The following is a 12,608-nucleotide window of genomic DNA, read 5'->3' as shown; positions in this document are numbered from 1 at the left end:
CTTTGGGGGGTGAAGTCTTTATATACCGGAGTCTTCGCGGGTTAGGTGGGTGAAAAGCCTCCAAACGGTAAGACTCGTCGCATCCGGTCAGAACTGGGGTACGGTGGTGAACTCCTCGAGGTCGTCAGGCTGGCGCTTGTGTCAGGCGGCCAAGTCGGCGTCTGGGCCGGGTTGTCAGAGGGGTGCTTGCGTCAGTCGGCGGGTCAGTGTTTAGGCCAGGTCGTCAGGTCGGCACCTGTGTCAGTCGGCGGGACAGTGCCTAGATCAGGTCGTCAAGCTGGCGCCTGTGTCAGTCGGCGGGACAGTGCCTAGATCAAGTCGTCAAGCTGGCGCCTGTGTCAGTCGGCGGGTCAGTGTCTAGATCATGTCGTCAAGCTAGAGCCTTGGCCGGATCATGCGCTAGGCTGGTCCAGGTCGGCCAGGTTGCGCAGGCCGTGCACAGTTCGCGCAGGCCGCGCGCAGTTTGCGCAGGCACGTGTTAGGCCGCGCAGGCACGTATCAGGCCGCGTGCAGGTCGCGCCAGGCCGGCTAGACAGGTGCCCAGGTGGGTCACCAACTTCGTAAGTTTGTTGGCTGGGTGTTTTCCTAGTTGTCACGAGGTGCCACGTCACAATTTTACTGGAGGGCCAAATCTGCCCTCATCACAATCCAATCCGATGATATTTTGGACCAATCCAATTTAATATTTGGACTATCTAATCTGTTCAAATTTGTTTTAATTTAGATTGGTCCTAATTCAAATCTTATTCATTAACACCTATATTCTTATCTTCTATCAATAGACCAGATATTGGCTCAATCCAACCCAATCCAATATAAATTTATTATGAATGAACAAGATCAAATCTAATCCAATAAACACTTTGGACCATTCAATCTGGACTAATCCAATTCAATATTCTTTGTTGTCCATCTAATCTATCGAAATTGATTTTGATTTGGATGGGTCCAATCCAAACCCGGTCAATTAACACCCTTCCTCTCTAGCATTGATTTCAATCATTTTGACATTGCAGTTGGTTACCCCTCCCACCTGAGCTTGGCCGCCTGGTCTATAGCCCTTTTCCACCTCAACTCCAACCATTTCTGTGGCTCCTTAACTTGCTCTACGAGAAGAGATTTGATGCCCTCCAGTCTCCGCTGGTTTTCATATGAAGGAACCTGAAAACACACTATGGAGGCTATAGCAGAACACAATGGATCCAGATCGAGCATATCCTTGGTGAAAAAGACAAAGAAATAAGGGTTTATTATGACAAAAAATGTTAGAATTGTTTGTAATGTAATAAAAGATTAGACTCCTTCCTTTATTTATTTGGGTAGGTCATTAAAAGGGCTCAAATCGACAAATCCTGTGTTACTTAATTAGTAGGAACGATTCATTCCAACCACGGAAACTCTGACAAGTGACCTAGAACACGTGAGTCCCATGTGACTCAGTAAATATTAATAGTATGATAAACCTCTTTGTTTTTTTTTTTATCTTTTTAAGCCGAAAAATCTCTTTGTTTGAACTAGAAAGAAGGGAGATAAAAAAAATCATCTAAACCCATGGTTTTTAAAACCGACCCGGTCAGGGGTCTGGTTATCGGGTCGAATAATTTGACCGTTTGATTGAAAGGTCGGCAAAAATTAAAAAAAATTAAAAATTTTGAAAAACGGTCAAAACCGTTCGAACGATTAACCGGCCGGTCAGCAGTTTGTTAATCAAAATCAACGATTTAAAAAAAAAAAACAGAATCAATTAAATGATCGATTCTCGATTTTTCCGGTCTAACCTTCCAATCCGGTCCAATTTTGAAAATCATGTCTAAACCAGAATAGTCCAAAAATATCTCCATCTCTTTCTCAATCCTGTAGAAGGAGAAGGAAGCTAAGATATACTTTTCTTTGCTTCTGACCATCTTCTACTTGTATCTTTCTCTTTGTCGCAGATTTAGAATTCAGGTTTCGCTTTTTGCAGGACAACTATGAAGCATGTTCATGGTTTCTTGGAAAGAACACCCCCTCCCTCTCCACAACTCTTGCAGGTAGCCTGTAATGAAGAAGAAAATGTAGTAAGAAGTCTATTTATTTATTTTTGAATATGTTCTTGAAGAGAGAGGTGGGGTGGGATACATGATACCTGAAAAGGCTGTAACCAATCAAATCTGGTCCAGTATGAGTTAGGGCCTTTTTAGTAGGTTTAATCACTAATACCGTAAGGGTGTCAATTGGACTGGATTTGGTCCAATCCAATCTGGTTCAGAATGAGTCCATTACAAATGGACTAGATCCAATCCAATCAGATGAATGTTCTAAATCATTTTGGACTGGTTCAATTCAATTTCTGGACTGTCTAATATGTTCAAATTGTCTTTAATTTAGATCGGTTCCAATTCAAACCTGTTCCATTGATACCTGTGTTCTATCTTATGTTCTGTCAATAGAGTGGATATTGGTTCAATCCTACCCAATCCAATATGTGAATTGACTAGGTCCAATCCAATTCAATAAATACCTTGGACCAGTAAATCTGGACTAATCCAAATCAAAGTGTTTTATTGGTCCCTTAATCCATCCAGATTGATTTTGATTTAGATGGGTTGAATCCAAAATTGGTCAATTCACACCCTTATTAAAGAGTAAAGATCCATCCAAATATATCCATTTATGAATTAAGAGTGCAATTTAGGTTGGCCCGAGTTAATATTTTACATGCTTCTAGTTTGGACTTTGAGTCAGGTCTGGTAAAAATTTGACAAAAACCCAACCCAAGGCCATCCAAGTTATTATCAAACTGTAAAAATTAAATAAAAAGGAGTATTAATTATCAAAAACTCTGAATATACGAATTCTGCATTTATATATATTGATTTTTTTGTATAAATTTCCAAACTTTACTCTAAATGGAAGGATGACCACCTTCAAATCTGTTTACATTAGGTTGAGTACTTGAGTTAAACTTAAATATTGATCTGTTAGAGTTGATTGGGATTGGGTAGGTGGCCAACTAGACCCAACAAACATGAGTTGCACCACTAGCCATTCGATACGTGGCAATTTCAAGTCATGAAGGGATCCGTGTATTTCCTGTTTTATGGACTGACGTGAGACAATATTTTTAGCTCAATAGCTCCCCAGTGTGGGTCAGTAACACCCTCTTGGGCAAATTTCTGTAGCCATGACAAAGATGGTTCAGCCAAGTATTTCAAATAAGACAATGTAGATGGTTGAAATGTTGAATCCTAATCCTCTGTAGCAATGACAAGAGAAGCAAATCTTTCCTAGTTAGTTATTTATAAATTAATATATAAAGAGGATAGTGGTCATTGAACATGAAGCCAGCTTAGAAGTTGTCCATCTTTGGGTTGACACTTAACAGCCTAATATCGACGGAGTTTACGTTGGCGTTCCACAGAGCGCGACCCATATGTATATCTCAGCTATCTGAGAAACATTAATTTTGTGTATTAATTGGCTCCAAATATATATATATATATATGTTTAAAACGTTTCAAGTAAAACACAAATTTGTATCGATCAATTCAAAATACGACGACAATGCAAGACAATTGTATTGTACCAAACAAAAGGCATTTGGCGTGAATAGGTGTTGCAATTCTGTATGGGGCACATGCCGCACATCAGCTCCATATCTGCCTTTCAGGTAAAACATTTGATTGAACCATTTGAGATTACAATGGTCATGCCTCGCGACGAACCAACTGCTCAAATCTATTACATTTCAAATGCTGTAGCGTTTACTTGGCTTACCATGTGGCAGGCCTAGAAGGTGTTTGACAGCATGAATGATTTTTCTTTTTGAAAACAAAAAACTGCCACGTCAACAAAAAATATATATAATTCTATTGAGGTGGCAGTTATTTTTTATTTCAAAGTGAAAATCAACCAAGTTGTCAAACACCTCTAACAGCGTTCAAATCGGGATTTGCTTTTCATATAGGGCACCTCATACATGGGGATCGTGGTCGGATTATAGTTGATAAAGATAACTTTTGGGCCTTAATATTAATAAAAATAAAATTTTTAATAGAATTTTTAAAATAAGATAATTTTTTAAAAAATATGTAAAAGAGAGAAAAAGAAGATGAACACCTCCGGCAACGCCAATCCGCCACCCACTTCCGCCCATCTCCGACAACGCCAATCCGCCGCTCACCCTCTCCCCTGCCTCCGCCCATAAACACTATTTTGTTTTACAAATATCAATGAGAGCACTGAGAAGAAGATCGGAGACCATACAAGTAAATATCGACGGCGAAGGAGATCAGAGATCGGGAGAGGGAAACAACTAGAGATGCCAAAACTCTAGAGCGAAAACATGGAGAGAGCATGGAGGCTTTCTTCATCAGGTTGGACGGTGCGTGTTGCAGTCGCCCTCCGATAGAACAGTCGAAGCGCTCGCTCCCATCTCCGACCAGTGCCTGTACATGATCTTCTCCGAAAACTATGAGCCACAATCGGAAGAAGAAGAAGGTGTAAGTGGTGACTAGATCGGTATAGCCTCTGCCCATTGTATCTACTGAAAGGCAGCTTGAGAATGAAGGGCCAAAGCAGCTGAGCAGTGACCATAGTAGTGCCAGTGCCATGGGCTCCGACGAGAAGGTTGAGCTTGGCTAGAGCCACCATGTGCATCATCTGCTTCTTTGATGAATTCAAGAGAATTTAACGGTGGTTATGAGGAGGGAGAAAATGAACAATGTTTTTGCGATTTCTTGATATATTTTTTAAAATATTATTCTATTTTAAAAATTATATTAAAAATTTTATTTTTATTGATATAAGGATCCAAAAATTACACTTATCGGCTATAATACCTTGTTATATTTCATCCTCAATCTTATCACCATTCACCACCAACACTTCCTAAGTGAATCCAGGGGTTAACATATGCTATTGGATTCATCTTATCATTTGCCCTCGTGGAAGGGTGTCAGGAAATTATAAAAGAAAAAAAAAAATTACTTATTAGAACCCGCACGTATTTTTTACCTATTTAACTGTCCAACCGTATTTCTCTCACTGTCGTCTGGATCGAATGAAACGCGTTGGCAAAGGAACTTTGAGCTTCTGAGAGAGGTCCCTCTTGTTCAAAAGTAGAAGAAGAAGGAGAGAGAGAGAGAGAGAGAGAGAGAAGAAAAGGAATTTATATTTATAAAAAACAAATCTGCTTTTCGGTTCGAATCTGTACATTCATGGCGCTGCTGATCGGACTTAAAGCATCGTCTCCTTCTTTCCGCTAGTACTCACTTTAGCAGAGTAGCGAATTTCTCAGATCTTTCCGTTCCATCCCTAGCCTCTCTGATTCGACTTTTGGAGATTTCCTTCTTCCCAATCCAAGCGAGCCTTAATGGCGTTTCGTTGTTGGAATGTTGTACGTAGGTGAGGAAAATGAGATCGAAATCTCTGTGTTTTTCTTATAATCTGCTACATTTCCTTTCCTGAAATGGATGATATCTCGGAGATCGACACTCTCGTTTTGATCTTGGTTGATGTTTTGTTTCTCAATTTGGTTTGGAGATTTTCTTGTATTTGCTCATTTCCTTTGTCTTCTAAGAAGCAAGAAAAGGAACTTTTTTTTTCTGAGGCGAGGATCAAGTTCAGTAGATTTCTCTTAATTTCTTTAATTGCACGCACACCAACACATTTTGCTGACTGGATTCTTTTCTTCAACATGGGAGATCTTAACGCTTCAGATGTGCCTGATACCTTGAAGGGCATTTTTTGCTCGTTACTGTTTAACCAGATTACAAATGGTTTAAGTGTTCCCATCTAATCATTTTAAATCTCTCTTTTTTCCTTTTTTAAATTATCCCGTAAATTTCATACTGAAAATGATCTCTCTCTTAAGATTCTAGAAATGATGGTGGAACGATCTATGCACATATTGGGTGGTCTGTAAAGCGTAAGCAAATGAGAAATGCATTTTCGAGTTTACGATTCTAAATGGAGACTTTTATTTCGTCCTTTTAGGCTGATTTTGTGGTGTTGGATAGACTAGTACTTTAAAAAGCTAATAGGTGACCTTTAAAACTGATCAGTACGGCGAGAAGCTCTTCTAATAGTGATAGACAGAAAAAAATCCTTTTTCTTTTTCTGTCTGGCACCGAAATAATGAGTCAGTTAGCAGTTTAAGCTTATGCTTCTATGTGCCATCTGCAATATTATTCTCTAATGCAAACGCACTCCCCACCTTTTGAAAGATGAATGATATCTAGATTTATAGGTTGACTAGGGCTCGTATCCTTGGTTTCTGCTTGTGGTTCTTCCACTTTGTTGTAGCTATCAGAAATTTTCATATGCGCATGCAGGCATGCTAACTAATGCACAGGTAGGAGAAACAATTCCTAAAAGGACACTTTTCCACACAAGCGTTGGTAATTTAGGTCTACTTTCCAAACTGCATAGGTTCTAATTTCCAGAAATGCCCTATCTGGACATGTTTAGAACAGGGAAGGCATGCAGGTTTATTTCTTACTTGTTCAGGTAGACTAGCTGCTACATTTCTTTTTCATATAGGCAGATACATGGGGTGGGGGGTGATAGCCTTTTTCTGATAATTATTATCTACGTTACATGCATATGTTCTCTAGACATATGATTGGGAGACCAGAACTAAATAAATTAACATAGTTTCACTTCTGATTTTTTTTTCTGCATTTTCAGTGAGAAATAGATGCTGATAATATTATAATCAGTGGTGGGAGCAATATGAGCCATGAAAATGGTGTTCTTGAGCAGCTTCCTTGCCAAGTTAACGGGACAATCAATTGTGATGTAAAGACTGCATCTCCAGGTGAAAGTTCAGAAATTGTGCCCCAGTTAGAAGAGAGCTTGGCTTTAAGTTCTGCTACAGAGGATGTTCAAGACAGATCAATAGATACTGCATCTTCAGATGAAAGTTCAGAAATTGTGCCCCAGTTAGAAGAGAGCTTGGCTTTAGGTTCTGCTACAGAGGATGTTCAAGACAGATCAATAGATACTGCATCTCCAGATGAAAGTTCAGAAATTGCGCCCCAGTTAGAAGAAAGCTTGTCATTAAGTTCCACTACAGAGGATGTTCAAGACAGATCAGTAATCCATGTGGACAGCAACGGTTTGGTCATAGATAAGGTCTGCTGCATTAGTATCTATTTGATTGGGTAAATATGCCTTTATTTGTTTGATTTTAGATCAACATCAGTCCCTGTTGCTTTCTAGGAATTGAGTGGAGAAGACAAAGAGCAGACAGACCATCACAAACCACAGAAAGGTCAAAGGAAGAGCAAGAATGAGAAGCCCTCTAGCACTAAAGTTGGTGTGGCAACCTCGGTGCAAAAGACCAAAGATGGAAAACATGTGGAGGCAACATCTTCTGCTCTAAATGGTTCAGTTACCTCAACTGTGAGATCAAAGCAATCTGTTGCACCTGCAACCAACTGGAAGTCAATTAATGATAGGCAATCTGTTGAAGGCAATGCAAGTTCCGAATCAAGCAGGCCAACAAAATCTTCTGCAACAAGTACTGCCCAGAAATCCCAGGTAAATTCTTATAGTCTTTATCCCTATATCTATAGCCCAAGTACATACTCTCTTCAAAGTTAGATTCATTTGTTCTTGTCCAGTAAGTGCCATTGTTGCCATTAATGATCATGATCATCACTTTTCTTTTGCTTTCAACAGCAACATGGAAAATCTGTTTCAGCTCCCAACATGAATGTTTCACAGTCTGAAGGCCCGAAGTAAGATTTTAGCTTTGACTTGCTGCCTGGAATAGCAGGCCTTGTTTTCCTATTTTTATCTAACTTGGTTCAACATTAATCCTTTTTGAGAGAGGATGTTGGATGACCCAGTGAAACTCCACATAGTCTCTCTTCAATGTATGCAAAATGCTAAGATATGCTCTCTTGTTACAGGGAGCATGGAAAGCATCTGAAAACACTGAAGGAAGGAGTATCCACTAAAGTTGAAGAGAACGCAATTTCCACTTCTCTGTATCCTTTTTAATTGTATTCTTCTTCACTTTTCAAGATCCAAGTATTCCCTGGCATTGTTTCTATTTAATGCTGTTTTTTTTTTCTTAATTAAATTACTAAATTGTAGAAGCCCCAAAGCAGGAGGTCCAAAAACCCGAAGAATGGGAAGTTTACCTTCCTATGGTTTTAGTTTTAGGTGTGATGAACGAGCTGAGAAAAGAAAAAAGGTTAGTTTTTTTTTTTTTTTTTTTTTTTTTTTTTACCTTAAAGCTTTGGTGAAAAAATGTGCTCATTCCAGCAGAAGCTGTACTTCATTAACTAATATTGATTTTAATTTTCTATCATTTCTTGGGTAGTTCTTCTCAAAGCTTGAGGAAAAGATCCATGCAAAGGAAGTAGAGAGATCAACATTACAGGCCAAATCCAAGGTGACATGAGCCTATGAATTGAGTCTGTTACTGACTTACAGTTAAAATCTTTTCTTTTTAATGAAATTACAGCCACATCTTCTATAGGAAACTCAAGAAGCAGAGATTAAGTTGCTCAGGAAGAGCTTGACCTTTAAAGCAACACCAATGCCAAGTTTCTACGAGGAACCTGCACCTCCCAAGGTGGAGTTGAAGAAGGTAGCCTTTTCTCCCCATTACCAAGAATACTGTCAAGTAGAACCAGATTGGAATCTAATAACAATATCTGTTTGCCTACAATTTAAAAAAAAAATGTTAATGTGTTGGTAAAAGGGCCATTACCCTTTTTTAATTAATGGGCAATTACTCAATGTTGGTCCCAGCTATCTGGTTCTTGGGAGGGGTGGACTGGACATGGACCTAATCCTCAGTATTTACTGGTTTAAAATTTTATTCTCTTGATTGTTTTAGACTTTCAATGGTCCAAAATTCTTGAATGTTTTATTAAGTTTCAATTAAATTGATCAATGACTTTTTTCAACCACTTTATGAAAAAATTGTTAGTGCCGTTACTGTAACCAGTTTGATCCTAATCTTCATTCTGCTAACCCATTCTTCTCTTGTTTACCTTTCGTGTACTATCCGTTTGTCAATACATGGAAAGCAAGCTTTTCTGAGATGCTTTTCACACAAGAAGTAAGTTGTCATTGAGAGGGATTTGCTACATATTTTCTTATCTTTGATAAGAAAAGTACTGTATATTGTATTAATATTCTAAAGGGAAAATTCTCTAATAAAAGTTTATAAGTATAGCTGTTCAACAATGAGAACCAGTTTTGTAAAGAAATCTACGCATCAAAAGTCCCATCATTATCCAACTCCTATAAAACAAAGCTTTAGTACTATAATCCTCAGAAATCATTTAAGTTTAGGTGACCAAAAGTAATGTTCTGAAAATATGAAAATATGTCCCCTCCTCCATCAGTTTCTTCTTTCCGTACTGTCCAACATATTGTAGAAGATAATAACTTTCATGAAACATGTTCTTTATAAGTAAGACCATAAGATGACCAGGCATGGACCTCATTGGTTATGTTGCCTGGAAACACCCAAAGCATGCTAAATTTTATGTTCTTTATAAGTTAGACCATGAGATAGCCAGGCATTACCTTTTTGTTTCTGTTCCCTGGACACCCACAGCATGCCAAATTACCTCATGAAGTGGCACCATACTATAAGAGAAGAGGCACTGGAAGAGAAAATGGGTATTAATTCTTTAGTTTCCCTTGCATGGTTAGCACTCAGTTGGATGTTTTATTGCGAGGCATGAGATTTCCCTTTTTTTGATGAATAACAGATTTTATTTAGAAGAAACAATGAACTATGTACAAGAGGAATGTGAGGTTGCCTATTTGTGAGGACTTTATACCCCCATTTGTATTTTGCAACTGGACACCATGGAATGTAATCCTTATCCTGGATTTTCTGCATTGATCATAATACTAAATAGAAAGAAGTTGAGGAAGTTTTGAAATTTAAATGATATAGTTTCTCCTGGGGGAGGGTTGATCCACCATTTAAACTTCCTTGACAAGAGTTGATTTGCAAAAAACAGAACAAACTTTTGGAGACTTCACTTAAGGTTTGGTGGTAAAACCATCCCAGATTCAGTGGGTAAAAATATAACATGAGCATAGGTATTGGTAATAACATATAAAGTTCAAGATGTTCATGACTTGATGTGGAATATCCCTGCCTGGAAATGTTGAAGAGGATGGCAGAAATAGAGGAAAACCAACTTACCAAGTTTATCTCTTTAGAAAGTTCTATGTCATGCTATAATAAATTAATAATTTAAGCTCAGACAAGTACTTCTTCGAATTGTCCAAAATTTAGTTGCATATGTAGAAGTGATTATGTTTCAATCTGAAAGTCCAATACAGCTAAATTGTTGGCAAAACATGGTTTTAGGATCCTTGGTTGAACAAACACCACGAGTATGTCAAATATGCAAAATTCAATGGAGAAAGAAGTTCAAAAACTATTGAGAAAACAAGTTTATTGTTTTTGGTCCAACAACACCATGCTGAATATTATGTAAAATATAATTTAGCATGCAAAATTACTGGACAAAGGTAAAAAACTGAGGCAAATGTGAGTTGGGCTTACTTTTTCTAGATCTGAGAGCTCAATTGCGGGCCTGTCAATGCTGTGGGTTCACCAATGAGTAACGACATACACAGCTCTATGAACTTATGATGAGTCACTGGAGTTTTGGCTGTTAATATGCACCTAATATCGTGTTGGGTACTTCACTTTTGAGTTTAAATTCTGTATCTGATACCATGTCCAACTATGACTTGCCATACAACAGAAGTCCACCACTGGCTACCATTTGTTATGAATGATATCACTGTTAAGTGTTAACTCCATCATATGACAAGAATAACTTCATTTTTTGGATAATATATGTTCTAATGTGCAGAAGAAAGTGTCATTTTTTATGAGTTTGAGTGCGGTTTGGAATTTATCCTGTTAATATACCAAGTCATATGTTATGATTCCTGCATGCAGGTAGTATTTGTATTGCTGATATGTAGGATGCAAACTTGATGCTAGAATTCTCTTGAATAAATGCTCACATGGAAATGGGCCACTTTCTCAAGATGATTCATGGATGGAAATAAATAAGAGTCAAATTTGTAATCGAGTTCTATTTTGGAGGCCAGTTTTAGAACTCTTCTCCAGCTGTGTTTGAAAATCTAACTTACCTGATTGTGCAGATACCACCAACAAGACCCAAATCGCCAAAGCTAGGTAGGCATAAGAGCTTACCTGTGGAAAAAAATAAGAGCTTACCTGTGGAAGGTTCTGAAGGAAATAGCAGTCGCAGCAGTAGAACTGGCAGGCTGAGTCTTGATTCGGAAAGCTCCCAAAATGTCTTTGCGAAGGGAAGATCTCCTGTACAAACCAAGAAGCCTCTGAGAAAGTCTCTTCCTAAACTGCCCTCGCAAGAGTCTACGTTAACCAGTGTAACAGATAATGCCACAGAAAAGGAGTCTGTTGCAGTTGCTGTCCCAAATGAAAGTGTGTCCAGTCCAAATAATGAGCCTATTGCTGAAGAACATACATGACCCTCAAAGCAGGAGCCCATTGGTGAACCAATTGCTTCAGAGCAGCAGTAAAAATCGATATGCACCTGCATACTCTGGAACATCAATACTATCTTTGCCTAAATTAAGGAAGGTATGAATAAGACTGGAAATCTGGAATTCATTATCAATAGAGTGAAGGATTTCGTAGTATGGTTGTATTGTGCTCTTGTTCATAGTCCGCTTTAAGGTTGCTTGGTTCTTTACATGGTTGCTTTTGTGATTGCTGGTCCAGTTGAATAGGACTTGCACTCTACTTGCAGCATTGTATTATTATTTATAGGGGTTTTCTTCTTACCATTTTCAATTTTAATTTGAATATATTTTTGGTTGCTGAGTATTAAATGCCAAATTACACTTGGTCTTCGCCTGAATTGGTAACGAGTATATTCCATTGCACAAGTGAAAAAGAATAAAGAATACTACTTCTTGCCTTGGTGCTACCTCTTACACAATTATAACCAGCCATACAGTGGTGAGCTGATGACATATTTCTTTTCTTGGTAATAAACTCACCTTCAGGAAGAAAATCGAGGAAAAGAGCAGATCAAGAGGATCACTTGTATCTGAGCTAATCCTTGTGATTGTAGCGGGTTTAGTTAAGAACAGTAAATTCATTTCTCAAAAAGCCCATAAAGAGTTTGGCAAGATATTTTGTCTCCCTCTTTTATTTGGGTAGTTTACAGCCATCCTGAGGTTTGCTGTTTTGTTGGTTTTCCAACCCAAAAAGCACTTAAAGCAGTTACCATCAGAGGAACCTATCTGCCCAATCACTAAGCATTGTTTATAGTCTGTGAATTTATTGGTTACCCTGCCGGAGTCTTGGTTGTGTATTCAGTTTTTACATTGTATACTAATGTGATGACTGATGATCAGATTAAAAAGCTTTTTTTTTTTTTTTCCGAAAGATAATGAACTATATTAAGGATCATCAAATTATGTAACCCTAGAGGATACTCATGCAGCAACCTAAGAACCAAAGTTTTTAGTACACTGAGCAGTTTCACTCTCTAATCTACTTGTACGAACAAAACTAACTTGGTTCATAATATTAAAAACATCCTTAATATCATCAATAATTTCATGGCATA

The 12,608-nt window shown here is 38.2% G+C and overlaps 1 protein-coding gene across 2 annotated transcripts; it reads left to right on the top strand.

Moving 5' to 3' along the window:
• Positions 1 to 5,025: 5,025 nt before the first annotated feature.
• LOC148842949 (protein WVD2-like 5) lies at positions 5,026 to 11,891 on the top strand. Of its 2 annotated transcripts, none has more exons than XM_088958094.1 (9): positions 5,026 to 5,385; positions 6,670 to 7,116; positions 7,204 to 7,524; positions 7,666 to 7,724; positions 7,899 to 7,976; positions 8,086 to 8,185; positions 8,315 to 8,386; positions 8,474 to 8,584; positions 11,149 to 11,891. In XM_088958094.1, the coding sequence occupies exons 2-9, from the start codon at positions 6,715 to 6,717 to the stop codon at positions 11,497 to 11,499; spliced, it is 1,494 nt and encodes a 497-aa protein (XP_088814220.1). In that variant the 5' UTR covers positions 5,026 to 5,385; positions 6,670 to 6,714; the 3' UTR covers positions 11,500 to 11,891. The 2 variants fall into 2 exon arrangements, with proteins under 2 accessions (XP_088814220.1, XP_088814221.1); XM_088958095.1 differs by having other exon boundaries at positions 5,028 to 5,385; positions 10,940 to 11,891.
• The last annotated feature ends 717 nt before the right edge of the window (positions 11,892 to 12,608 follow it).

This window comes from Nelumbo lutea, chromosome 8 (assembly GCF_056320005.1).
Source record: "Nelumbo lutea isolate HS-2025 chromosome 8, American lotus-T2T, whole genome shotgun sequence".
Taxonomy (NCBI): Eukaryota; Viridiplantae; Streptophyta; class Magnoliopsida; order Proteales; family Nelumbonaceae; genus Nelumbo; species Nelumbo lutea.
Note: the sequence above shows the minus strand (reverse complement) of the source record. Positions and strands in the feature narration are given on the sequence as shown.